Consider the following 27,605-nt stretch of genomic DNA (forward strand, 5'->3'; position numbering starts at 1 on the left):
GGATTTCTGTCTTTATCCACCTAAGTGATACTAAACAAAGAGAGTCAAACAGGAAGGAAAATAGCTAGAAAAATGCTATTAATAGGAGTTAAACCACAGCTCACCATGCAACTAGTCTGTCCTGCTACTTTATGGCAAGCAAAACAAGCCATATTAATTTTAGAAAGAAATGAAAGCTATTTCCATCACAACTCTTTTACTAACTTCTAACAGATGGCTTAACATAAAATAAGAATGAAAGTGGGAATGTTTGCAGCACAAAACCAAAGCAATATTTTAAATCAAACTCGTCTTTTGAAGGTAATCACACACCAGGTGCTGAAGGATTTTACTCATTTATTTAAAAACATTCACAGCTACTGAAAAATGAAATTGGAGAGTGGTGATTCCAGGGTCTGTGGTACTGCTTTAAGAAGTTTATACAAACTGCCTGTTCCTCCTTTCAAACAGGAACATTCATTATTTTCAAGAGGGATATTTATTACACTGTTTATGAAGAGCTTCCCACTAAGTTTTTTTCAGTAGTTAATTTAAAATTGTTTTCTGGACTCTGTAAGGCCAAGTGATTGTTTATCTGCAGCAATTTGCCTGACATTTGCTCCAGGAGACTCCACTCCACAGCTCTGGTGAGTGAGAACATGTCACAAAACAAAATCCCCAAATAAACGTCCCCCAGAACCAGAGAAAGGCAGGAGCAGCTCACCCAGCTCTTGACTTCTGTCCATGGAGCTGTGAGATGACAAAACTTCAGGTTTTTTGTTCAGCTTAGTTGCAGTTTTTTATTTTCTTAAGACTTTGAATTTCAAAACACTCCAGTGAAAGTTTGCCATATTTGTAGTTCCTGGATAATTACCATCTTCAAGCTGGAAGAAGCTGTTATAACTCCCAAATGACTCATTAACTTTATTAATGTGCACATGACCTTATTTGCAACAATTTTAACATCTCAAAGGGAGGCTCACTGAGGAACACCTGACATCCACCTGCTGAATTCACATCCCTTTCTCCATTTTTTTTTTCTTTAGGCTGATAAATAGCACAGCTTCTTGTCAAAATAAACCCTACACACAACAGTGCATGAAGAGGAGCAAGACACTGACTGCATCTGCAAAAGGTCCATTGCAAAAATTGGGAATAAGCCTCAACCTCCAGAATTTATGGGGTTTCTTTAGTGTTCACTAAAGCCCAGCTCTCTGTTCTGTCTCAATAACCACATTTAACATGACACAGCAAATTAAATATCCTGGGGCAGGTTGCTCTTTTCCCCCACCCAGGGCACTTGAGACAAGGACAAGAGTTATGCTTGCTTGAAAATTTTATTGACAACTGTTTGGTCCCAACACACAAAACAGCACTTGAGCCACAAAAGAAAGTGTCCAAACAAAGTAGACAGCTAAGAAAAGAAGTCCTCCTTCTCTCTCCCATTCCAAGGAAAAAAAATAGTGCATAAATTGAGGGCTTCAGTGACATTTTTTTTCTTTTAAACAAACATGAATCTGAAGTAGTACATTTATTTGCTCAATTAAAGACTTTCATGGTTGCAATGCTTTTAAATCTGTAAGTCACATCATTCGTTTAACCCTTTGGATAAAAAAATATATTGCAATTCAATTAGCTATTTTGTTACACTATGAACACAACTTCTCAAAAGTATTATTCTATTACTTTCAAACAGCAATTTCAGCAGAATCACACATGAATCCAGATAAGATGTGCTGACCTCCAGACGTGGTATAACCACCACATTACCTGGACAAACACCATATTTTCCTCTGAAGCAAAAACCTGGTTTTCTTTAGTACTCCAAATGACTTGTAGCTGCATCTGGTGAAAATACAGATTCAGGCTGGTCTCTTCTCCAATTAACACTCTTCTGAAACAAAAACCTAGACTGGTCACAATCAACCTTACCAAAGTTAAGGTGAAAGTAGGTTTTTTTTTGCATTTAACTCACTAAAAACATTCCAAGAAAACTTTACTTCTAAATTTCTTCTTCTATAGCAGTATGTCTGTAGAGGTTTACTGTGGACCCCAAATACTGTGCCATAATGCTCAGAAAAACTTCCCAGTGTTTCTTTGCACTCACAATGGCTATAAACTCACTACTGGTAATAGTTGCCTAAATATAAAAGATTTTATAACAAAATCTGACTCGTAAAATTCTGTCCATAGCCATTGTTCAGTGGCATTTCTTGCTGCTGGCTGAAAAATTAGAGCCTGTGTTCCATCTCTTGCATTTTACACCTTAAAAAAAAACAAAAAAACCAACTCAGTTGGCCAGTGGAAAACTTCTAGTATAGGTTCTTTCAAGACTACAAGCATTTATTTGCCTGGCAAATACAACCCATTGTAAATGCCATGGTTACCCAGAATGGGTAGAAAGTCTCACACACTGGACAGTTCTCTAACTAGAGTTAAGGTCATCCACTGACTCGGCCTCTCTCTCCCAAAGCTGGCCCTTGCAAAAGCCAGCACAAGATACCACAAATTCAAAAAGCTGCCAACACTAGGAGCGAGTTTTAGAATAAAAACAGACACAGCTAAAAGACAGAGCATCGAAGAACGAGCTTCCCTTTTACTGAACATGCTTAAAAAGAGGAAACAAGGTTAGGCAGAACAACCTTAGCATTTCCACATGTAGCTAGAACTTTCCTTACAGGTGGAAATAGCATCAAGACCCTTCCATCACCAACCACTTCACTAAGACCTGCTCCATATCTGTGATTTATGCATTAGATGCATATTTCAGAAATATCAGAATCTTCCTGACTTCATCTCTAGACACAATGAAAATGTGTGTGTCTGTATCTTACACTCACGACATCAAGACAGTCTTTTCCTTAACCAAACACATGCCAGACAAACGAAATTTGAGGGAAGCTTTAAAGCATCAGTGTCCTAGAAAGCTCCTAAATGGAACTGAAAGCTACAGCAAAAAAAAAAAAAAAGCCATTTAAAACAAGACCCACATAAACCTTCTACAGACATCTTAAGACAAATATTTCCAGTGCAGTTACAAGTCACCTGAAAGGTCAGAGAACAAGTTTCTCCTCTGGAGGACAATCAGCTCCCCTCACTCTTGTCACCCCGGGTCAGCAAGTTAAAATTTCTCAACAGGCTTTTTGAAAGACAAATCATGCATTTCATTAATACTGTCTGAAACAATACCAGTAAGCAACAGCCTATAGAATACAATATGCTACATGTATGATTACATCACCAACGAGGCTTAAAGAAAATAAAATCTGTGCCGTGTCTGTTGAATTTATAGTTTTGTTTTTTACTGAACACATTTAGGAAAAAACTGTAAAATTTAAGAATAATTTAACAAATGCCAGATTTTTTTTCAAAATAATAGAAAAAAATCTGCCTCTGCTAACAGCTGTGTTCAGTGTAAAAGGAACAAAATCTCCACAGAATACATTAAATACAAATTAATTCCTCTGGGTTTTCCATTAAAATACACATGGGCTAGCAAACAGCTTTACTTTGTGCACAGTCCATAGGTATTTGTCTTTCACACTAAAAAGAAGGAATTAAAGCTTGGTTACAGGTGCGAGTGAGAAATTTGCTGCCAATTTGACCTTGTTTTTGTGTTGCTTTTTGGCTGGGCTGTCTGTTGCTTCTTTGTTCACTTGGGTTTCAGAGGACTGACAGGGAGGCACTGAAGCATTCTCCGTGGTGTCAGACACCACAGAACCAGAGATCAGCTTCTCTTGAGCTGTGGTAACAATTTTCTCTTTTTCTTCTTCTGTTAAAATCATTATCTCTAAAATAAACGAGACAACTCCATTTACTGACGCTCTGCTTTGGTAGAGAAAGAACATTTCTCTGCTGTTAGACAACAGAACACTTAAACAGGACTCATCAGCCTGATTTGAAGGAACAAAGGATCTCACCTGGGAGGGGTGCAGGGCGTTCCTCAAACTGGATGAGGTCTGCAGACTCGAGAACCACGGGGTCAGGTCTCAGCTGGGGTGATGGCAGGCAGGAAGGGACTGGCTCACACAGCAGGTCAACAGGAGAGGTGTTTGTGAGGCAAAGCAGCTCTTGCTCTGTTTGATTAGAAACTACAAAAACAAAGGGACATCTTTCAGCTGTAAGCTGTGGAGGTGTCACTGCTGTCACAGGTAAATGCAGTCTCCAGGTGCAAAGCTGAGGATTGTGCTCTATTTGAAATACTCACACCAAACTAATTGAATTAATGCTAATTAATCTCAGTCATTTGCTGCATCAGGAGCATCTAAGTAAATTCTCATCAGAACACAGGATATTGGTAGCAGATGATGCTGCTGACCCTCCTCTCTCATTAGCTCCATGTCTATAGACTGAAATTGCCACCAAACCCCTGGGAAGCAGTACCCACAAGTTCTCTCTATATATATATATATTTAAATATTTGCACACACACATTTATAGACCAGCAGCTCAGGACACAAGCCTAACCACCAATTCTGAGAAGTTCAACCAGCTTTGCAGCCAAAATGCATATTGACACAAGTTCAGATTTATTAACTCACCTTTCCCCATGCTGCTTCAATTACTCTGCTTATTTCCCCTGAGATAAGAAATTCCTTACATAAATCCCTTTTGCATTACCATTGCTAGGCCTTCCCAGATTTAGCTCCATTGATGGAGTGGATCCTTGGGTCTCCACAATATGTCCATTATTGTCAGCAAGTTGATTTCCATGATCATCTACAGGATCAGCAGGGGGAAAACTAGGTGAGCTAAAACGAGCTACAAAAAGACAAGTGGATTTGGTTAGTTAATTCAAGAAGCCCCTTAAAAAAATATATATATATAAAAGAAAATTAAGATACTGCTCAAAATTGACCTGGCTTACTTTTCATATCATTCTTCAGGACTACAATTCTCTTATGGCCATGTCCTTTAATCCAGACCACCTATTAAGAAGGAAGCAGAATTGAATATCAGCACGTGCTCAGCTCAAAGATTTGCTCACTGCTTTCATCCAGCTTTGCACTGACAGGATTTCCAGCAGTAAACTAAATCACACTGCAAATTTGTGCTCCATGTAAAAGCTCAAAGTAATGACACCCAAGGCAAACCATAGTGTCAGGAAGTGTACTAAACATACATTAATGAAACTAAATGTTTAAACATGGAGCTGAAAAAATCCTTTTTGTCACTCTTCATAAAGATTGGTCACAAAATTATCCCAGAGCACTTGGGGTCTGTGGATGACAAGAACATGGCACTGCTGACAAGGTCCCAGAATTCTTGACTCCCAAACCCAGTGATGCTCTCTGATCAAAGTGAGGGTTCAGGACTGCACAGCCATTCATTCATTCAGACAGAAAATCAATTCTCTCATTCAGAGATGCCAGGGATGTTTACAGCCTCCCTAGGAACAGTTCTTAAGCAAAATTTCACCGAAGCATGTGTGCTGGTTTCTTTTCTTTTTCAGATTTCTCAGAAGTGGATTAAAACCACAACTGGTATAAGCTGGTAATAACTGGTATACGTAATTAATTATTCCAGTAATTCACCCCAACTAAGAGAAACTGTGGTTGTGTAACTCCTTTTAATCCACGCAGAAATCTCAGTGTAATTGTGCAAAACTGAGTTCTTCACACCTGTGGAATTGCTCCCAAGAGCTCTTCTAAATTATTGCATCCATATGCTTTGGGCTGCAGCACTTCTCCTGTGTATTTGCTGTAGGCTACTGGGAACTCATGAAGAAAAATTTGCTGATAGTGGTAGGTGTGAAGTAAGGACCTCACATTCTTTGCAAAAACATACAGATTTGTAAGCTTGACATATTCTTCTGCTGCACCATTGGTAAAAACCTAGTAGAAAAATATAAAAAAAAAACCAAAAAAAGAAGGAGAAAGAATTTGAGCACACACTTGCAGTCTCTAGATACAAGGGCTTTTCAAACACCCCAGAAAGGCAAGAGCTTACACACCTCAACCAGGTAAGGCAGACTCTTCAGGAGTTCAGTTAAGGTCATAAATCCATATTCACATGGATTAAGGGAAGTGCTGTGGACTGTTTCATAATGTTGCTTAAGCTGCTCCACTGAGAGCAAGGATGTTCCATCCCAGGACATCAGCAGGACCAGCAGCTGGGCAGTCAGAGTCCGCAGAGATTTCCTGTTTATCAGCTGAATGTGCTTGCCAGAGTCTGTGTCAACCACCTAGAAACATTAATTGGGAAAGAAGTTAGACACAGGGACACAGAAGAGACCGATTTATAAATAAGACGAATATCTGGGCTTTGCTTGAGCATCGATGCATCTGATATTCCCCTAGCCAAAAGCACACAAAATCAAGTACCTTATTACAGGGAAATATTTACTGTAAATATGTAAGAGCTGCACAGCTGTCCAGCAGTTTCTGTCCACTGGTAGGTATGATGTTAACTCTTTGTTACAAGCCAGTTGGTCCTGACTGAACTCCAGCCTGACACCAGCTGCTAAGTCAATAAAACTGGAGCAACTAAATCTTTGTGCCCACATAATTGTAAACTCTCTTTTCCACTGGCATAGAAGACCAGCTATATATTTACATTCAGAGTCAAAGTCTTAAAGCATAGCTAAAAAGGAAGAAAGTAAAGGAACTGAAAGCATTAGAAGACTGAAAACTACTACAGTTGTTAGAGAACTATTCTTCACAGTTAGAAGAGAGGTGGGGGAAAAACCAATTCATACTGTTAAAACAAGCACTAGAATAGAATCTTTTACTTATTATTTCCTAAATAAACGTGAGTATTCCAAAAGAATGCTGCAAGGTCACAAAACAACTTGGAGAACATGACAGGAACACAGAAACTCCATTTAAAACCCTTCTGGAATCTCGCCACGCTGAGAAACAACATTTTGTTACCCGCACTGAGCCACGTCCTGCGGGGCAGAAAAACCCCTTAACACAACCCTGCGCACGTTCCAGAGGGCTAAAACTGCCAGGGAGGTCACCTTGACAACGTGGCAGAGCTTCTGCATGAGGGCAGGCACGGAGCTGACGTCGAAGTCGTGCAGGCGCAGCGCGTAGCCGAAGGTTTTGCTGTACTCCGGCAGCAGATCCGCCAGCGGCAGGGAGTTGTCCTTCTGTGCCCGCAGCAGCTTCACCAGCTGGGCAGCCACTGCCTTCACCTGCTCCACCTCTGTCAGCGTCAGGAGCTTCTCCTCCCCGCACTCCAGCACCTGCACCACACGAGAGACACTAGGCTGATGTTGGGGAGGATGGATCAGGGAAACCTTATCAATGTCATTGCTTAGCAAAACATTCTGAAAATATGAAACCTCTAATGGAAATAGAAATGCAAGCTGATTTTGAGTTGTAGGATACTGAGTCTTAGTTACTCTAGAACCTGAAAACAATGCTCTAGCTGAAGGAGAATCCCTTCGGATTGAGCAGAACCCTTTCTGCTGGCTGAGGGATCCAAAGGTCAATGCAGCAAAACAGAAGTTTGAAGAGTAGTTTTTAGAGTCTAAAATATAACACAGTATGGTGATATAGTAGTTCTTACAGGCTGGATGTAGATTCTATAGGATTTTGTGTCTTGTGTTGGTTGGTCACTGTAAATTAGAATATTCATCACAAAAGGAGATGTAATGGATTGTAACAAGGACCTCACTCTCTTAACTCTTACCTCTGAACTCTTCCCCTTCCTCTTCCCCCTGCTCTCGCTCTCTCCTGCTCTCTCCCCTGCCCTTTGCTCTCTCTCAGCTCTCCCCCTGCTGTTCTCTCTCCCTCTCTCTTTGGGACTCCAGCCCAGGCTGGGGGCTGAAGGCAGGACCCTTTTACCCCTGCAATAAACCCACATGTTCTGGAATATCCAGGTGGGCAGAATTCCTTGTCCCAGCTGTCCATGGATTCTCCTACAGGCTGAGATCACTGATGTGGTGTGGAGGAACAAAGCAGCTCAAATTCAGGGCTTGCAGGTTGTGTACCAGGACCCAGCCACCTCAAAAGCTGGTTGTACAGCAAGCAAAACCATCTAACTTCTAAAATGCAACAAGACAGCTAGCAAAATAGTTAGCTTTTTTTAAAGCAAGTTGAACACAATTATAATAAAACCTAGCTCCGATTTTGAGACACTGAATTTTGTTTGAATTTGTAAACAAGCAGCCTCCTGAGTGTGCTCAAAACCACCAGATCATTTTACCAAAATAGCATTTCCTTAAATACTAATATCTTTATGAGACATATAACCCCTGCTGAAACAGCTGTATACGTTTCAGAAAACTGCTTTAGTCCAGCTTATGATTTTGGCACTTACAACTAAGACATCTGGTATGGCTTCAAAGAGTTCCAGTAGTTTTGTAAACCCGTAGTAGGCGAGTTTGCACTGGCGCCCAAAGTGGTGATGGTAACAAGGAATGAATTTATTGAAGGGCATTCTAAAATGGGGCTGGTGCCGCAGCAGATCCACCACCTCCTTGGAAAACTGCTTGGTTCTTTCAATCTCCTCCTGGGTACGTTCTGAAATTAAAAATAAAGCAAGAGCTTCATCCCAAAACGCTTATGAAATGCAGTAGATACAATAAGCAAACACAGTGGCTGGTTTTCAGCAGGGTGGAGATATTATCCCAAGTTAGTCTTCTACCACTGAGACCTTCACTAGGCTTACATGTTGAAAAGTCCAAAAGAGTCAGGTTATCAGGCCTTTAGAAGGTTTTTAAATAGCCAAATATGTCAGTATGTTTTTCCTGTATGGAAACAAAGCACTGCCTAATCATTCCACACAAAGCACAACTACCTGCAGAGGTAGTAACATTATTTTTTCTGCCACCTGTTTTCCTGTCTGTTCTATTTTAAGAGGTCAGAGAATGACATCCTTGATTTGCCAGAACTTAGCAACTTAGTTATCAAGGTAGAAACACTACTATTAAAAAATCCAAGTCACTCCTACACGTTTGAGTTACTAAAGCTTTAGAATAGTCAAAGAATAATCTATTTAGAAACAACACAAGGAAGTTTCATGGGCATACCTCTTTTAGGAATACAAATCACCATTTCATTGTCTTGCTGTGACAAACAGATGGTTGTATCTGGAATTTCTGATATAATATCAGACAGTTCACACACTCCATACTCAGTAACATCCCAATCCTTAGAGAAACACCTGAAAGTTTTAAATTGTATGTAACACAAGTATTAATGCATGCTGTGTAGGCAAAAAATACATTTTTTGAAGAGCTGAGAAAATAAGCCTCAAATCCTAAGAAACATAAGGAAAACTTCCACATTGGCAGTAACACTACCCTGGGAAACAAAGGGGAACTAGAAATCCATTCTAGCCAGAGAAATAAGATTTACTGCCATGTGAACAATCAGGGTAACAAAGAGCTGTGGTTTTAAGTGCTTTAGGAAAAATGTAATTGTCCTGTATATACACAGACCCTGCTGGCTACACTTCTAATAGTCTGCAGAAGGCAGAGACCATCTCCTGGAAAACATCATATTTAGCTTCCCAATATTGTGTAATATATTAAAATGTATTTTACACTTCACACTTCTCCTACCAAAACCTCTCAGGAAAAAGAACACCTCACAAACATTCTTATTCAACAAGTGGCCAGTGCTGACTCTACACGAAGTGGATTTATAAACAACCAATAATGTGTTTTTGTCAGGAGTGGAAATAAGGAGCTGCTGGCACAAGATTTACAACAGCACACACACAAAGGTAGTTCACAGGTAGCTCTAAGATGTCATGGCTTGTTTATTTAAAGAACATAACTATTACTTCCTACTTAAGAAAGTATCAATCTTGGTTCTTAAAAAACCCCAGATAAAACCCTACTTTTTAGAATGCTAGCACAGAATATTCCAGACAGGTATTACTCCTCATTTTTGCCACTGCTAGATCCAGTTAAAGCAGTAAAAGTAACTCCTGGCAGTTCAGCTATTCATTTTACATTTCCTTCTGAAGAAAGCCTAACACTAAGTTTTCTCTTTACTGTTCCCATTAATGTGCCATGACCTACTTGCTTAAATCCAACACTGCAGCCATGGCTTCAAAGAGAACTAATACAATAACCCATTTCCAACCCCAATGACATTAAATGAACCTAAAGTACTAAAGGAAGGCACAAAATATAGAGCTTTTAATTTTTGTTTTCACTGGAAGTGTGAACTCCCAAATTGCAGTGAGAAGGCAACGGAGTTGCCACAATCACATATTGAGATTTTAAGTGCTGACTGTTCTTGGTTACAATCACCATTAGCAGACACGCCCTGCACGGTTTTTTCTTGTTTTATTAGGGTAACTTACCAGTGATAAGCCTGCAAGAATTCCCTCACAATAACCTGCTTACTGGCCTGGGATTTGAGCAGCTTCAGTAAATCTTGAGTGAAGCGCTTCACCTGAGCTCTGTGTGTCAGCGTTAACAGGCGCTTGGAACCCATGCCAAGGATCTGGAACAAAACCAGCTTTGGTCACTCACATCCAGCACAATCAGGAAAAGGCACTGAAAAGGCAGTATTAGCAGAGGTAGGCTAGAAAAAGAATATAATAGAGACAGCCTCATGAGGCTACGCACTTTCTGCACTAAGAACTATGCCCTCGAGAAATTCAATACTTTGTCCTCGAGTGCTACTGCAACTTCTGCACATTTGTATTGGTTATTTAAAAATCCTAACAACTGCTGTTCAAAGTTGTAAGAGAACGTAACCACAGGGGTTTTGTAATAAGGTCACAAGACTCATTTCTCACAGAAATCCCTTCAAGCCACAGGCTACACATCTCAGCCCAACTCATGAGCACGCAGCATTTGCAGTGTTCTTTTGTTGCATACAGCACAATTAAAAACTTTCACCCAATCACCAGGTTAAAGGCAGCTTCAACCTTTATTCCTGAGGTTTCCCCAGAAGTTGTTTTTGAAGGGGTGGGGACAGAAAGAACATCTCAAAAAAGAACACAGCCACCAAGGTTCAGTCGACCAGCTCTTTCAAGGGCTACTATAAAGAGGCCCAGAATCTATTCTACAGCAGCAACGAGGAATTCAGAGGGCTGCAGCTCCAACTGCCCAGGGCCACATCACTGACCTGCAGGACATGAGGCACTGCCTCCAGCAGCTCCATCAATTTGGAATAGCCATAGTCAGACACTCGGCACTGCTTGGCAAAGTGGTGGTGGTAGGTGGGGATGAATTTGCTGACAGGGATGACACAGGATGGTTGGCTTTTCAGCAGATCTATCACTTCCCGACTGAACTGAATGAGCTGGGGATTACCTACAGGGCTCTTGGAACGCAGAAGCCAAGGATCTACAAACCAAAAAAGTCACATTACTGTACTCATCACAAGTATTCTTCCCCTAAACATTGCACTTGACTAATGGATTGAAGCTACAGCACAGGAGAAAATAAATATGAATATTCAAGTTGAATGTTTCTCCTTATAAACAGTTTAACAATTATACATGTTTGTTTTATAAGCAGAACTTATCAGCTTAATCTTTTAGCATGAAACCAGTGAGTTAAGAGAAAAGATTTTAAGCAGAAAAAAAGATTTACCTGCAGTAGGAGGCGGTGGTTTGTTATGTATCCATTTGATAACTTTAATGCCATTTTGGGCAGTGGCAATGTTCACTCCAGGAACACAGGTAATTAGATGCTCTAAGGGAACACCACCTTGGCCTTCTGGCACCATTTCAAGATCATTGAACTCTGACATATAACAATCAGGAAAACTATGGAGGGGAAAAAAGCTTTCATTAGCCACTAAAACATCACTATAATAATTCTCCTAAAAACATTATTTTGAGACATTTCATGAGCAAGGGATTTCAACAACTTACAGACATTACAGGAATCTTATTTAAAATAAGTGTGCTGTTTTTGCTAAACAAGAATTTTAGAAGTGATCACTTCATAGTACATTCATTTGCTATAAAGGACGTAATTTGATTTAAGAACTGCGCTTATATACAGCAGGTAATTCCTAAAAAGTTTTAAGTCTTCTACCTATTAGATTTTACTAAAAAGACAAATTAAAATACTTCACCTTAGTAAAGGCACAGTACCCTCATGTGTCTGTAGAAGACTGTGAACTTGAGGAGCAAATGTCTTCAGAGACAAAACCACAAAAGGAATTCTGTAAGAATCTGGATCAAACTCATGTTCACTGCAAAAATAAGAGGTTCAGGTTTTTATGCTTACTCTACACACAGCTTTAACACAGTTTCTGTGCTCACACAGATAGCAAACATTATATATATTATATGCACATAATACACTGCTGCTAGTGACAATAGCACTTAGAATACAGTACAGGCAACTTTCATAGTTTTTTCCCCAAAAGTAATACAGCTACAGCAATTTTCCAGAAGTAACATTAAGAAAACCAAGTTTTTATTACCTACTGAAACTTTCAAATTAAATTTTAGCTGCACATACCAAGCAGTTAATGATGAACACCTAATAACTGCTCTATTAGCAAAACCTGGCAGCTGTTGAATTAAACAAAAAATTTAATACGTGGCTTTAAGAAACCTGCACCTCACTATGAATCACTTACTAAATATAGCTGGAGGACACAGAAGAATGATCAGCTACATTACACAATGAAATCCATATAATAGAAGTCTCTGGCATGTAAACCAGAGGAAGGCAGGGAACCTTCCAGCTGCCATTAAAGAGGTGTTCAATCCTGGCAGCTGTGCTACAACACAACCATCTCACCTGGACACATGAGAACTGCCTAGAAAACCCACTGGCCCACCTCACTATTTTCTGCCTTATAAACATGTGAGGAGTGTCTAGAGCACATTATGAGAACACATCCCCCAATTTTAATACCCTGGTACACCATAAATGCCGTCCAAGTATTATAAGATCAATAGTATTTTATACACAGCTTACATAAAGTCTTTATTCAGGCAATGCTGCTTACAAACAGGCTCGTGATATTCCAACTCCTCAAATATTATCGGACTACAGTTTGCTGAGGATCCATCGTGTGACTGTGAGGAGCCCAGGGGACTCTGCCTGGCCTGGCTGCTGGGCAGGAGGCACACCAGCCTCCCAGCACCCTGCTCACGGATGGCCACGGTGTCTGTGAGCTTGTACAGGTCTGACACAACCAGCTTACGGCCAAACCTGAAAGAGAGAGCGAAATAAAGGCACTTGTGGCAATACACAAGTCTGAGAGTAAGGCAGACTTGATTAGCATAACTGGTCTGGTGACTAGGATGTTGTGGTAAGGACAAACAGAACTTTGAGCTTATGAGAAGATGGGATTAAAACCTGTTTAAGGGAAAAAATTCAATCAGCCCCCTACGATAAAGATGTTGTATAATGCATGAATTGCTTGTATGATCTTCTAATTATTGTAGTAGAAATTATTAGCCTCACTGAAATGGTATAAAAGACTTGGAAAACCTCAGTAAAATGGAATTCTGATCATGAATCAGCCTTCCTGTCTCTCCATCAATCGCTGATAGGAACTTGATAAAGATGGGTAAGGCAATGCTGTAATCTGCAGGTTTTGTTTAATGAACAGGGATGTGCTAGAGACTATTCAAAGCAAAATGTTAAGGGAACTAACCTATTCAACCAATGCAGAAGAATTGAGTAAAATACTGAAAGTAGGGCCCTCTAAAAAAGGGCCAGTTTTGCCATCACTGCCTCTGGGTACAAAATGTGCTGCAGCACCTAAGAACAGAAATTTGTCATTCCCCACTCTACTACTCTAAGTCACTGCAAACAATCATACATGATCAAAAATAATTTTTGGAGGAAAAAAAACTCAGAAACTTACCTTTTTTCATAGATTTCTGTGAATTTGAACACAGGCAAGCAACAAGCAGGTGCATCCTGCAGAATGGACATTGCTTCTGAGCTGTAAGAGAAGTTTTTGAGCATTAGCACAAAATTAATTTGCTGTTATGAGACTCCAGCCTAAATCAGCGAGATATTTACAGATGCAGTTTATGAACTACAAATAGAACAGGAAAAGTGTGTTTCATTCCAGCACCATAAAAGTTGTCATTTAAATCAGGGAGTGCAAGTAGGAACATTTCTGTTAATTCATCAGGTCATATCTCTGAAGGAGCTGCATCTTTCATAGGTGGTGCTAAAATCTGAGCATCTATAAAATGCAACATCAAAGCTGCAGCAGTAAAAGTTAGCAGCCTGGTCACTACATTACAAACTTTGAACAGGCAAGAATGGAATAAAGATATAAATGATACAACAGCAAGTAATACATAATTGGAGAATACACTACAGTCCAAGCACTAGTTTCATTCCATGAATAAATGATGACAACTTTTTTCCTAATGCTTTCTTTCAGTAAGAAAAAAACCCCAAAAACTTGTATTCTCACTAGCATTGGCACCCTAAATTGCATCATGTTCCATGTAGCAAATGAAATGCTGGTGTTTCCAAGTGTGTACTCAGCCTCAAAAACTAAACTCATACACACTTTCTTGGAGGAATGAAGAGATAAAGATGCCCAGTGTAATTTTAGCTCACAAATTCAGCTAAAGGTGTATCAGTGTTATGCAAGAGCAGTAATGCAGCTGTTAAACCCTCTTAAACAGAGGCCTAGATGCTTCAGATGGAACTTAGAAGTGCAGAAACGCTAGACTAAAACCCAGCCTAGCTGTATTTAACACATTCATCAGGTCATCCAACAGATTTTACTTTGCTTCCCTATTATCTCTTTAAGCAGCATTTTAAATCATCTCTCTGCTACTAATACATGCTAGGACAACTAAGAAGATGCCAAAGTGCTTATTACCTAAGTAGAGAGAGTGATTTACTGGCAGCTCCCGTTGCTAATGAGACCTGGATCCTCTTACTGCCAATTTTGTATCTGTGCAGACTGTTGACAGCACTGATGGCTTCTTGCAGATTTTCCATCTGAACCATGGCCTTCAGCTGGTAGTCTGTGTGGGGACTGAGCTCCACACTTTTTACCTGAGAGGAAGAAAACACCTCGTACATTCACACCAAAGCATTAAGCCAAGGCAAGTCACCACTAGGGCAGCCTTGCTTTGGCCAAGAGCCAAATGCAAAAAGGGAAGAGGGAGTGTGATGAGCCACAGTCATCACAGGGAAATGCAAACAAGAGCCAAGCACAGTGATGCTGGACTAAGGCAAGCCCAGGTATTTCATTAACAAAAGCATCCCATGTAAAGATTATGCCAGAAAAATGTCATCTACAGATCAGACAGAAATAGGACCACTGACCTCACCTTCCATAATGATTTTTTACCAATCCACACTTCCCCTGCTTTTGATCACTTCTGACTCCAAACAGTTTTTACTGTGATTTTAAGCTGACATTAGGAATGCAGCTTTACAGCTCAAGCTTTAACAGGATAGCCTTTGTAAGTCTCATCCCTACATACTAATGAGCCACTCAGTAAGAATTTTACATACTAAACTTCAGAATAACAGATGTATGAAGACCACACACAGATTAAAAACCTAGTACAAGTGGTTATCTGGTCTTTTTAAAGAAAAAAAGACCCACAACCCATCCTTTTAACAAGGTTTAAAAGTCCTGCTCCAATATCTTTCTCTTTCTGCTCACTTGAACCTAAACCACAAACACATCCCTAAATACATAAATACAGACTTAATAAAAGAATTTGAGCCTTTACCTTGCCATGTCTCGAGAAGATTTCTTGTAAATTTTGCTGCAACTCTTTTCTGGACAATCTGTAATCGACGTTGCTGATCTGAATGTCTGCACCATTTGCAAAGGGATCAGGGCAGTCTGTACCACTGGTATGATTCACAACATTGAATGTGAGTGGGGATGATCTATTGGAAAGGTTGGGAGACATACTCCTGGGTAAAAGAAAAACATTTATGAGCTGAAGCAACGCACAATTCTGATATATACATCTCAAAATCAGATAATAGACACAGGCCAGGTGTATAAATACAGCACTTAAAAGGGATTTTCCTAGTAGAAGTGTGCAGGCAAAAATAATTGTAGCCCAAGCAAATCAGCAGTGAATAATCAATGTATATGCTGGTGAAATCTCACTTCCCCACCCAAGACAGACAGACACTTACCGAGATGACCAACAACTCTGAGACATGAGTAAAGGGCTGAGTTGTCTGGAGGCCGTCAACTTACTGAAAGCAGAGGGGTAGCTGACCTGAAATACAGTTTCATCTTTATCTTTTTTATCTACAGGAGAATTGGTAATGCTCCTGGAAGCAGAGGTCTCTTTTCTATTTACAAATATATATAAGAAAAAGAAAAAAAACATTATGTTGCAGAATTTACATTAAAAAAAATGTAACTAACATCGGCATCTTTTTTTTTTATTTTTAAACATACTTCTGACTGTTTTTGGATGATTCTCCTGCTCCAATTTTTTTGGTGGCCAGAGACAGGGAAATGGCTGCATTAGAGTTACTCTGAGGAGAAGGAATTTGCTCTCTATGACGTTCTTGCTGGTTTTCAGTAGTTCTACTGATGTTCTTTGATTCAAGGCGGCACAGCTCCTACATGAAACAGATAAAAGGTCAGCATAAAAGATCAAATATGCCTTCCCAGAGGCCTTCCTCCTGATAGAAGGCTAGATGACTGACCATTTCTTTCTTTAATAGCATTTTCATCGGTGTTTCATAACAAGGAATGTTTGATTTTCCGTGGCAGAAGACAGGCTGTTAATTAGTTTAAATGTTTTGCTACACTGTTGGGTCTAACCCTCATTCTCCTTAAAATAAGCAAAATGGATCACTCTAGATGTTACTCATCCCCAGTGCAAAGGTCAAAAGTGGCTAGGATTTGGGATCAAGTACCAGCAATTGACAAATTGACAATGAGAATTGGGATCAATTCCCAAATTAACAAAGATGTGGCAGGGAGGGGGAACAACCACCACCCTCACATTAATTGTCTGCTCCCCAAGCAGATAACACAGCTCCCATTGAGGAATGTCATCACACACTACAGTTATATCAGGACTGACTAGTTAAAGCAGTAACAGAAGCAATCCTCAGAACACATGAAAAAAGCAAGAATAGGGAACAAGGCAAACAATACCTGCAAACTTTTGACATTTGTGGCTTTGATGACAGATCCATGAACCTGGAATCCCCTCCCAGCAGCGCCTTTGGTACCAGCAGACTGATCACTCGAGTCTTTATTGAGGAGGCACAGCTTCGTGTTCTTGTTAATCTTTTTGGGAGACTTGACCTTGTCAGTCCCCACAAAGCTGGAGCTTTTCGCTTCGTTGAGCTCCTTGTTTTTGGGAGTGAAAGACACCAGGATCCTGTTTCCAAAGACGTCCTCGTTCTCCATGCGCTTGCGGGCGCGTTCGGCGCTCTCCTGGTTCAGGAAGCGCAGGATCGCGCTGCTCCCAGAAATGCTCAGCACCTTCCCCCCACAGTTGTCTGACAAACGCCTCAGGCGGTTGCTGACACTTTTGCTGTCTCGGTTTGTTGGCAGGTTATAGACGTACAACAGCGTGTGACAAGCCTGTGAAAAGGGAGGAAGGTTTTCCTTGGATTATGCCAGAACACGCTCTGGTTCAAAAGCGGCGGTGCTAACACTGGTTCTGGTCACCATGCCCTCCTCCCATCACCAACTCATCCCTTCCACAGCACATTTGTTTGGTGTCTTGAAGTTATCCTGCTGCAGAGTGTTTATATGACCCTTCTTAGACAACCATTCCTCTACAAAGGTAGATCCTCCAACTTCCATCTCCAATATGAAGCTATTATAGACTACAAAGTTTCTGATCAGCGGATCAATACCTGATCAATTCTCCAGATGAGAAAGCACCCTTGTTTACTATCCAATAACCTATATATTCTATACATGCACGTGACATAGGTCAGGAAGTTATTTCAAGAAAGAATAAGCCATGAGTGCTGTACAAAGACACCACAACAAATCCAGAGGGCATCACCAAGGAAGGCAAAAACCCAAGAGCAGGCACAGTCACTCAAAAGTTAAGAATGAATCACTAAGATGTCTTAATGCACAACTAAGTTCTTAACCCAAACTTTCTGCAAGGGAAAGAAAAGCATCTAAGACACATTATCCAGTAAAATATTTAGTGGGAAGAATGTATCTTTACTATTTCATTTTTTAGTTAACTACTTTCTCATCTAGTATTTCATTCTTCCTGCCTGAAAGCAGAAAGCAAACATTCATACGACAGTAACTGAAATACAGACAGTGGCCAAGTCACTACCTATCATAATTAACACACATAATTTCAGCCTGCTCTCCTCCTAAATTACAACAAAAACCACAATTTGACACTTGGAAACGTCCATGGCAACAAGAATTAAAATCTTTACCGGCATTTTCAGTGGTAACCTTGGTGGCAAGTCTGAAATGAATTCTTCAAAACAAATAAGTTCATGGGCATGATGCAAGAGTGCTTCTGAAGCTTGGTTTTTATGTACCAAAATGATTCGGAAACCATGTCGATGTCTCAGGTCACTCAGCTCCAAAGCAAAGTTCACATCCGCTGGAGGGGAAATAATTGAGATAGGCAAAAATATAAATGAAGGAAATAGAAAATATAACTGAAAGAAAAATCCCACAAACCTCACTCAACAAATCCTACTTCTCATTGGACATTTCCAATGAAAAAGCACCAACAAGGCTTCTCAGACATTATTTAAATCAGCAGCTCACATTCAGTCTCAAGACAAGGGATTCCTTTCAACAGCAGCTTGTAGCAATTCACCAGCAGGGCACTGGACTGGTACTGGGCATTTCTATAGCAAACATTTGTTTAGCTTTAGAAACCCAAGGCCAATACATGACAATTGAACAGCTGAGCAGGTTACATATTCAACTGTGTAATATATAATATGCTGGTATGGCAATTAAAAACATACATTCTGCTCAGACCATAAATAAAACTCCATGAGTTTTAATTTATGAGCTTCCTGCTGAAGCTAACTTTAGACAGTAGTCACACACATACCTACTGACACTCAAAAAGGCATCAAACCCTAACAGTGCCTGAACTGAGCCAAGTTCTCATCTTACTGCCCCTGCTTTTTCTTTGCTGCCACTGACATTAGGCAGCTCAGTTAAAGCTGGTTTTAAACACCACCCCTGAAAATCAAAATAGTGCTGTATGTAAAAATACTATGGAAGAGAGGAACTGAGGCCAGCACTGTAGCTGAGTACCACAAACACTTACTTGACACAAGGACCACAGTGGCAGGTGCAGTGTGTGTATCAGCAAATCTCCTCAGACTCTGCCTGAGTTTGTCATCAGCAGCATTCTTGGCTGTAGCATTGATGTGTGCAACAGTCACCTGTGGAGATACAGAGATATACTCTGAAGAAAAGCTTCAATGCAAACTGTGCTTACTGCAATGGAATTTAAAAAAAAATATATAAACTCTCACACGCACTTTTAATTTAGGTAAATTAATGCACACATGCAAAGAATCAAACAAACAGGGATCAAAAACTGGTCTGTGAGCACTAAACTTCAACTCTAGTTGTTCAGCAATGTCTTTGGGGTGACTTCTGCTGTTCTGTGTAAAAGATCACAATTTGTACACCTTAAAAATATCACAGAAAAACCGTCAACCTGTTATCCTATCTGCAATTTACAGGGTGGACATTTCTGACATGGAAACCAGGACAAAAAGCTGAAAAAAACCACCAAGAAACAGCAGGTATCAATGGAAAATAGATGTTGTGTTAAAGGTGCTCCAAACAACACCACTAATCTACAAGTGTCCTTACCAATCCACACAGTATTCACTAACAAAGTAAAAAGGTTGATTTCACACAATCATAGTTCTTTTAGGTTAATAATTTGGTCATAGATTTGAAGGATAACAAACTCCACATCACATTTTATTGGATGAGATGAAGACTAGAATAAACACTAAAACTAAAGCTAAACCAGCTACCTACAGATAACAGAATGCAGATTCACTCTTAAAAACTATCACAGCAGCAAAAATAAAATAAATCAGCATCAGAGACCCCACCTATAAACCAAAGATGTACTAAACCCACAGAAGCAAACAAAGCTTCGACAAACACGAATCCACCCTGGCACACTCAAAGCACACAAACTCTGAAGCAAGAACACCAAGCTGCTGCTGGCTGGATACCTGGCAGTTGTTGAGCTCCTGAATAACTTCTTTATTTTCTTTACTGATGTCACACACACAGATGAACTCTGCCTCTCTGTGACCTTTAAAGAACTTCTCTCGAATCCTCTGCACAACCGCTATGGCTGAACGGCCGCTGGGGACTGAGCAGTTCTCAATATCCCAGAAGACTCCAATGGGGGGCAAGTTTTCCAGAACTTGGCCTGTTATTGCAACTTCTGGGGAGCCTGTGCAGGTGTGAGAACACAGCTCATTTGTATCTCCAAATACTGAAAAAATTAAACTTAGCATAGGATGATCTTGGCCCGTGGGAAGCCTTATGCCCAGGAATGCAAGTTCAGTTTTATTTTCTTAAAGAATCCAACAAACCATCAGTCTTAAACAAAAATTTAGTCACTCTCAGATTAGGATAAAGATGCAAGACAACTTTGACTTTTCTTTTAAGCTCTCAAACAATCAAGTAATGAATTTTTAAAAATTACCAAATGCCACAAAAAGCTGCCTGAAGTTGTGCAACTCTTGCTGCTGTGTCAGTAACAAAGGCAAAACATGGAAACTGTTCAAATTTACACTGTGGATTAGATAAGAAATCTAAACAAAACTAGATTAGATGGCCAGTACCATGATGGTGACTACAGAAAAGCAAGGCAATATAGAATTAACACAAAGTATCCTACAGCTCAGGAGAGCTGTATAAAAATTCCAACTATGGGATTTTTGCTATTGCAGACTAAGCTGGTGTTTCAGGACTAGGAAAATCTACTTAAATTTGAACTAACACACAACCATTCCATCCCCACAAAACAACTTGAAAAGCAACATGAGGAATGACACAGAATCCTCACAGTTCAAAAACCAGCTACAAATTAACATAACCTGAGAATTTAAAATAAGGCACTCCTGACAGTCATATTTGTTTGTATGTTTGTTAATTACCCAAGGGATCCACTGGAATTGCCCTTGGTAAAAGACACTTGATTGGGATATCTCACCTTAAAAACTTTTAAATGGATGTAGTTTTAAAGCAGCAGTAAAACTTATCAATTTCTTAATATTCTGTGACTTTAAAGTTTATAACTTTTATGATATGATTTTGTAGTTGAAGCAGTATTGGCATTGTACAAAAGACCATCTCACACAGGATTTTCCTCTTAAAAACACTTCAGAAAGCTCTACTGTACTTATATCTATCACCTTTACTGCACATGGAGAGAAAATAGACACTACACTACGAAAACACTTTTCAAATATGGCTGATGATAATTTCTTTATCTATCACTGGAACAAAACAGCTTTCAAGTCTGCAGAATTTCTTTTTCTAGTTCTTAAAACAGTAAAAGCAGTAATAGTAAACCCAAAACTATGTAAACAATACAGCTAATTAGCTAAGTAGTCAAAACATCTAAAACCAAGTAATGAATTTTCAAAACAGAGACAAGCTATTACTTTACTGTTTAATCCACTAAAACTTTATAGAAGTTTCCATATATAATAGTGCAATTTAAGAGAACTCTTGCTGTGCAACAGTATCTAAAAGGAGAACACCCAGTAAATGGAAGTTTCAAACAAATGTGGTTTACCATATTTCTGTGGTGATTTGCCAAGGCTGCTTGCCAGTATCAAACTCTTCTCATTTCCTGCTCCTTTGGTTCCACAGCCATTACAGATTGGGATAGGAACAGGTGCAGTCTGTGCACTTGGAGGAGGAATATTTGGCCAGATTTTAGCAGCATCAACTAGGCTGTTTCTGGTTGGCTGTGGGGACAATTTTTCAGAATACATGCTCATTTAGTATACACAATTAACACGTGCTATTCCATGCTAGAGACACTCAGTTTCCCTTCTGCAACTAATTCAGATGTGCTTTACAGAGCTAATTAACAGCAGTATGATGGCATGAAACTTCTATCCTCCTCTATGTCAGCATATTCAGCTTTAGACTGCCAAATGCAAGGAGAGTCTACTAAACTCAATATATGAAGACATGCCATCTTTAAGTAGTACTAATATGTGTCCTTAAAAAAAAAAAACACAAACAAAAAAACCCCAGAGACCTAATCTACAAAACCTGCACATGAAGAGTAGAAGGTGTGATAATTCAAAATATATTGAATTCACCACTTAGTTCATTAAAGTAACATTCCACTTCTATATTGGAAACTTAAATTTAGACATTTAAGTAACAGATCCTGCAGAGCTGAGTTTATAATTTCACTAGAAACTCCTAGTAGTATTCAAGCACAGTTCTAACAAGTCCTCAATTTTACTAAATTGGTAGTAAAGTATAAACTGCAAATTTGTAAGACTGAACTAAGACCTAACAAACCAAACCAAGCCTAGAATATCCTCGTAGCATAAGACACATCACCTGACTTACAAACGGCTCTTTATTGATCAGCTGCCCAAGGGTACATCTTAACTGCTGTTAGCCTTTTCTCAGAGTCCCTACCATGGAACAGTTTAATTGGAGCTGTAAAGAAGAGATGACTAGATTTGAAAGAAGTTAAAAACTCCACTGGAGCACATTACAGATCCCCCTATAGGCTGAATGCTGTGACAGCTCTTTTGTCTTCCCTCTGCACTGTTACCCAGCAAAGAGCTCAGCACCAGCCAGGAGGACTCAAGCTGCCCCCACAGCAGCTGCTGTTTCCCTCAAGCCACAGCAGCCTCGACACAGAACCAGGCCCCAGAGCGGGGAAGGAGGAAAGGAGAGGGTGTACAAACCTTGCTCAAGCAGTCAGTGCAGTAGTGAGAGCCCTTGAGGCACACGGGGGGCACCACGTTCAGGTGCAGAGGGTTGGCGCAGAGGCGCGGCAGCTCCGGCTGGGACACGTGCTCGTCCAGGTGGCCCGAGGCCCCAGCAGTGAACTCGGGGCAGGGGAAATAGCCCGAGGAGGGGCAGCCAGGCAGGGCTGGGAACTGATGCAGCTTGTGCACGTTACCGTGACAGGGCTGGAAATGGAGTTTGCCGCAACAGGCCAGGTGCTGACAGGGAGAGACACTGTTTTCTACGCACATGCCAGAGAACTCACTGGAAATTCCTGCCAAATTGCTTCTAGCTGGAGGGGTCTTCAGCGAGGATGCGGGCTGATAAGCAAATCCTGACCCTACTTGACAAGTTATCGTCCCGGTGCTTTTTGAGTCTAATATTGTGCCAGGGTGAATGAGGCTCCCGCCACCACCGCCACCACCACCACAGTGCATTTGTGGAGCACAGGAGGAGTCAGAGCCATGAGCACAGCAGCTTACTTTGGGGCCAGGGGAAAGCTGCAACTGCTGCTGCTGAAGAGGATGAACATCGGGGAGCGGCACTGCTGGAAACAATTTAGAGCCAGCGTGAGGAGATGAAGCATCCTTCAATTCTACAGCAGCTTTCTTGTTCTCCATGTAATCTTTCTGGAAAGGGAAAGCTCGGTTACATTCAGGGAGGTGAATAAAACAGTGATTTTATAGAGTAAAAATCACGTGTTTTTAGACTATTATGATTTTACATTTAAAGTGCTATCTTTATGACTTTACCTAACTGACTGAACATGTAAAATATTAAGAACCATGTCAGTTAAAAGTGCCAGCCCTAAGGATACTGGTATCAGTGCAAATTGGAAGCAACAAACTCAAAGAGCTATAAGCCAAATAGCAATGAGTCTATAAAACAGAATGAAAAAAGCAGAAAACTGTTAGGCTAAGGCTGAGACATCCTTATTTCTTGTAAGAACAAACACAGTGATATGACAAAGCTTGACAACTTGCAGGTAAGTAGGTAATCGTATTTTAGTTTGAATAAAGATTTTAAAATTCTATTAAAATTGTGGAAGTAATGTATTAAAAGGGTATGACTTAAAAAAATTAGAAATTACATCAAGCAGATAATATAGCAGGGAGCAAAGAAGGCTAAAGTTTCACAACAACTAAGTGGTTTTTGCCTACTCTGATTTAAGATATGAATATGTACAGAAAAAGGCACAGAGAGAAAGTTTTTTTAAATGCCAGCAGGGACAACCAAGCAAGGTAAAAAAAGCAATAGTCAAGGCCAGCAGAGATAACTGCACAGAATACTGCTATGAAACTTCTGAACAACTTTTATTTTCCAAATTGAATTTAATGCATTGCCTACTACACATGAATGAATAATTAATTACTCATTCCTGTGTACTTGATGCTCCATCTCATGAAGATAAACTCTGCCAAAAATCTGTCTGGAACTGATTTATACACTGAATTCCAGATTTTATGGCAGCTTCCTTCCTAACCCTCAACACATGGAAAGAGCCACATGCTCATCCATTTCTCTCATGTCCTCACTTAATCAGATTAAATGTATCTGAATGAGTGTCACTTAACAGCTGGAGCTCACTTGCTCAAGTACCTAATTGTGTTGTATTACTCCTTCTAATCCTAAGCCCTTTGGAACTTAAATGTATAAAGTTATGCACATCACAGAAAAGGAACATTTAAAGAAATGGAAACAAGGAAAAAGACATTGTAAAGAACAGTATCTACAACTGCTGTAGCTACATAATAATAACACAAACTTAGGGACCCAATTACCGTTTTAGCACTACAAGGCAAAGCCTTCTCAGCAGCAGAAAAGCAATCAGAGAGTTTCCAGAGCCATGGCTTAGCATCATTCTCTTGTCTCTGAAGCCATCCCAACGATCTATTGCAGAGCTTCTCCGTCCTCTTTCCTTCCATCATACAGCCAAACAAAAAGGTTCACCATCCTTTCATCCCCCCTTCCTTTCATTCTTCCCACCTGCTAAGAGGAAAGAAATAAAAAGCACGCTTTAAATAACTTTTAAAGCAAGACAGAGAAAAAAGCAGGGTGGTCTGAAGGATTGCACTACTGCTCTGTCACTGAACCTGCATTATTTATGTGAAATTTAATGATGCCTGTGGTCAAGGAGCCTTTTTAACACGGGAATGCTCCTCGTGACCCACAGCACGGAAGAACCAGTCTGAGGAGAAACACCTGGAAGCCCACGGCATTAACTGGAGTCACACAGCTGCTGACACGAAAGAGGACCCTCAAACTTTCAGTGCACTCCCCGAGAAAGTGAATCCAGCAGGCAAGAACAGCTCAACTCTAAACATACAAAAGGTGCAACTTCAAACAACTGAGTTGTATATTCATTGTTTTTCCACGGGCTAAAAAACCCTATACACAAGACACCTGAATTAAGCACGCTGTATTTAGCATTTAAACAGAGCTTCAAATTATTGAAAGAACTTACAAATACTTCTGCTAACGCTCAAACCGCCCCATTGCACCTCAACTTAGCTTTACAGAGCTGCAAAGCAGCCTAAGGCTCAGTACCAGATTAGACCACACTCCTTCAAGTTCTTTCGTATTTAACGTTAAACACAATAACCACAGAACACGTTACATAGCGCTACATTTATCTCTACGTTGCTTTTAACCTCAAAAGAAGTTTTTTTTTCAAGCAGAAATATTTATTCTGGCGAATCCCAGCTATCCAAAAATCACGCTGTATACAACACCAAGTTCATCCAATTTTTACAACTCCAGGCTACTTTACTTTTGAACGCGTCCGACAGCAGCGGTTAATCCGGAATTAAAACGGTAACTGAAAAGAGTAAGCGTTACATTAACCACACATGCCCGCGCCTTGCCCTCCACATCCCGAGGCTCCTGAGGCGCTTCCAGCCCGACCCTCCTCCTCACGCCGCCCTCACCGGCCCCTCAGAACTACCGGGCTCCGGCCGCCCCGGGCCGAGGCCGCCGCAGCTCCGGCCGCAGGACGGGCCGTGCCGCGCGGGGCCGGCCCTTAGCTGCCGCAACAACCCCACGCTGCCGGGGCCCCGGCCGCGCTCCCCGGGCCGCCTCACCTGCGCCGGCCCCGCCGCCCCGCGCCCGCCGCCGCCGCGGCCCCTCCGGCCCTTTGTTGTCCTCCCTCCTCCCGCTCCGCTCCTTCTGCCGTCAGGCGCCGCCGCGCGCCGCAAAGCACCGCGCTGCCGCAAAGCCGGCTGTCGTAACGCCCCTCGCCCGCCTCCTTTAAAGCGGCGGCCGTGAGGCGGGCCCGGCCCGGCGCGGCGCGGTGCGAGGGCGGTAAATCGCACACAAACTCCACGGGAACGGCGCCGAAGCCGTGGCAGGAACGTGTAACGGTGTCTGCAGGGAGGGCTCAGAGCAGGGCTGTGCTCCCTGGGGCCAGCGATGGCACAGCAGGAATTCATGGCCGGGCACTTCCACCTGAACGTGAGGGAGAACGTCTTCCCTGTGGGGACAGATTGTCCAGAGAGGCCGTGGAGGCTCCCTCGCTGGAGATATTCCAGTGAGACATTAATTTTGAAGAATTAAGGACTCTCGTTAAACTAAATATTGCTGAGGTAAACTTCCCTTTGCTAACTAGACATTAAGGAACTGATAAATCAGGAGGCCTGTCAACTTAATCAATAGACTCCAAGAACACAATGTGATCATAAATCAGGTAGTCTTGAGAAAACGGGATCCAGGTGTCACCAACACTAAAAGTTTAAAAAGGCAAAGTGAGGAAGACCCATCTTACTTCATCATTTTGAGACCCCACCCCATAAGAAGAACCACCGACCCATTTCAAAGAACAAACTCCACATGCTTAATTGCTTTTTGGCTAATTAAGCGGGGAATGGGACGGACCAGAGTTATGAATATGCATTTGTGGTTTGGGTATTCAATATTCCTGTACATAAAAGCCCCTGTGATCATCTGTAAATTGTGGTGTGTATTTGGGAGCTGTCCCACACACTGCCTGGTGTGTAATAAACACACACTTTGTAACTTCAAACTGTTAGAGAGTCTTTGTCCGCCAGAGTTGGATATTGGTGTTAGACCAATATCCATATTTTTTTAATAAATCACCAGATCCAGGGAGGTGGGACCCGGGGGCCTCCTGTGGTCCCCTCCAAGCTGACCCATTCTGTGGTTTGGTGACAGTGAGGTGTTTGGAGCAATGCAGGAATGTGGAGTCCCCAGGAACAGAACGCTACAAATCCTTATTTCCTTGGCAACTAACTGTTCAAATACATTTGAGCAGAAACCAGTACAGTATAATGTTAAATAATAACTTGGTGGCAGCTGACAGGATGAAATATAACCTCAAGTTACTATAATGCTAAAAAATAAGGTCCTTGACTTAAGACAAAAATGACACCATTGACATTCCAAATCCAGAACACAGCACTTCCCATCTACTGAGAAGAAATTAAGCCTATCCCAGCTAAAACCAGGACAGGGACCAATTCCCTGTTTCTGTATCATTCTTTTGTTGTTGGCATTTCTTTAAAACACTCTGCTGGTGTCCTCAAAGGTGTAGCACCAGTGTTGGATGCCTGACACCCCGTTCTGCAGAATGGCAACAAAACCAAGTGTCTTGCCTCAGCGTTGCTTGGCTTTTGCACGCTGGATGAAGGAACAATGGGATAATAAAAAGGGCCTCCAGGAAATCCCGTGGAGTGGCCTGCAGATACCTGAGCAGGTGTGGTCATGGCTCAGACATGTGGCCAGTCATAGGGAAATTACCAGGGTGCTGAACTGGGCTCTTGTGAGTAACAATTCTGA

At 41.1% G+C, this 27,605-nt stretch overlaps 1 protein-coding gene across 3 annotated transcripts; it reads right to left on the reverse strand.

Moving 5' to 3' along the window:
- Positions 1-1,297: 1,297 nt before the first annotated feature.
- On the reverse strand, positions 1,298-25,972 carry MARF1 (meiosis regulator and mRNA stability factor 1). 3 transcript variants are annotated; one of them, XM_066330310.1, is made up of 27 exons: positions 25,895-25,972; positions 24,596-24,800; positions 22,772-23,443; positions 21,628-21,802; positions 20,048-20,274; positions 19,114-19,231; positions 18,254-18,426; positions 16,989-17,423; positions 16,278-16,444; positions 16,007-16,168; positions 15,586-15,775; positions 14,718-14,896; positions 13,734-13,814; positions 12,836-13,072; positions 11,979-12,098; positions 11,489-11,664; positions 11,019-11,239; positions 10,246-10,388; positions 8,960-9,093; positions 8,248-8,450; positions 6,941-7,168; positions 5,933-6,163; positions 5,601-5,813; positions 4,847-4,907; positions 4,600-4,740; positions 3,900-4,070; positions 1,298-3,769 (listed from the first exon to the last, which is right to left on the reverse strand). In XM_066330310.1, exons 2-27 carry the CDS (start codon positions 24,740-24,742, stop codon positions 3,537-3,539), a joined length of 5,238 nt encoding a protein of 1,745 aa, XP_066186407.1. In that variant the 5' UTR covers positions 24,743-24,800; positions 25,895-25,972; the 3' UTR covers positions 1,298-3,536. The 3 variants fall into 3 exon arrangements, with proteins under 3 accessions (XP_066186407.1, XP_066186409.1, XP_066186406.1); XM_066330312.1 differs by having other exon boundaries at positions 23,297-23,443; positions 24,596-24,803; positions 25,895-25,969; XM_066330309.1 differs by having other exon boundaries at positions 24,596-24,803; positions 25,895-25,969.
- Between the last annotated feature and the right edge of the window lie 1,633 nt (positions 25,973-27,605).

Source organism: Sylvia atricapilla, chromosome 15 (assembly GCF_009819655.1).
Source record: "Sylvia atricapilla isolate bSylAtr1 chromosome 15, bSylAtr1.pri, whole genome shotgun sequence".
In the NCBI taxonomy this organism is placed as follows: domain Eukaryota; kingdom Metazoa; phylum Chordata; class Aves; order Passeriformes; family Sylviidae; genus Sylvia; species Sylvia atricapilla.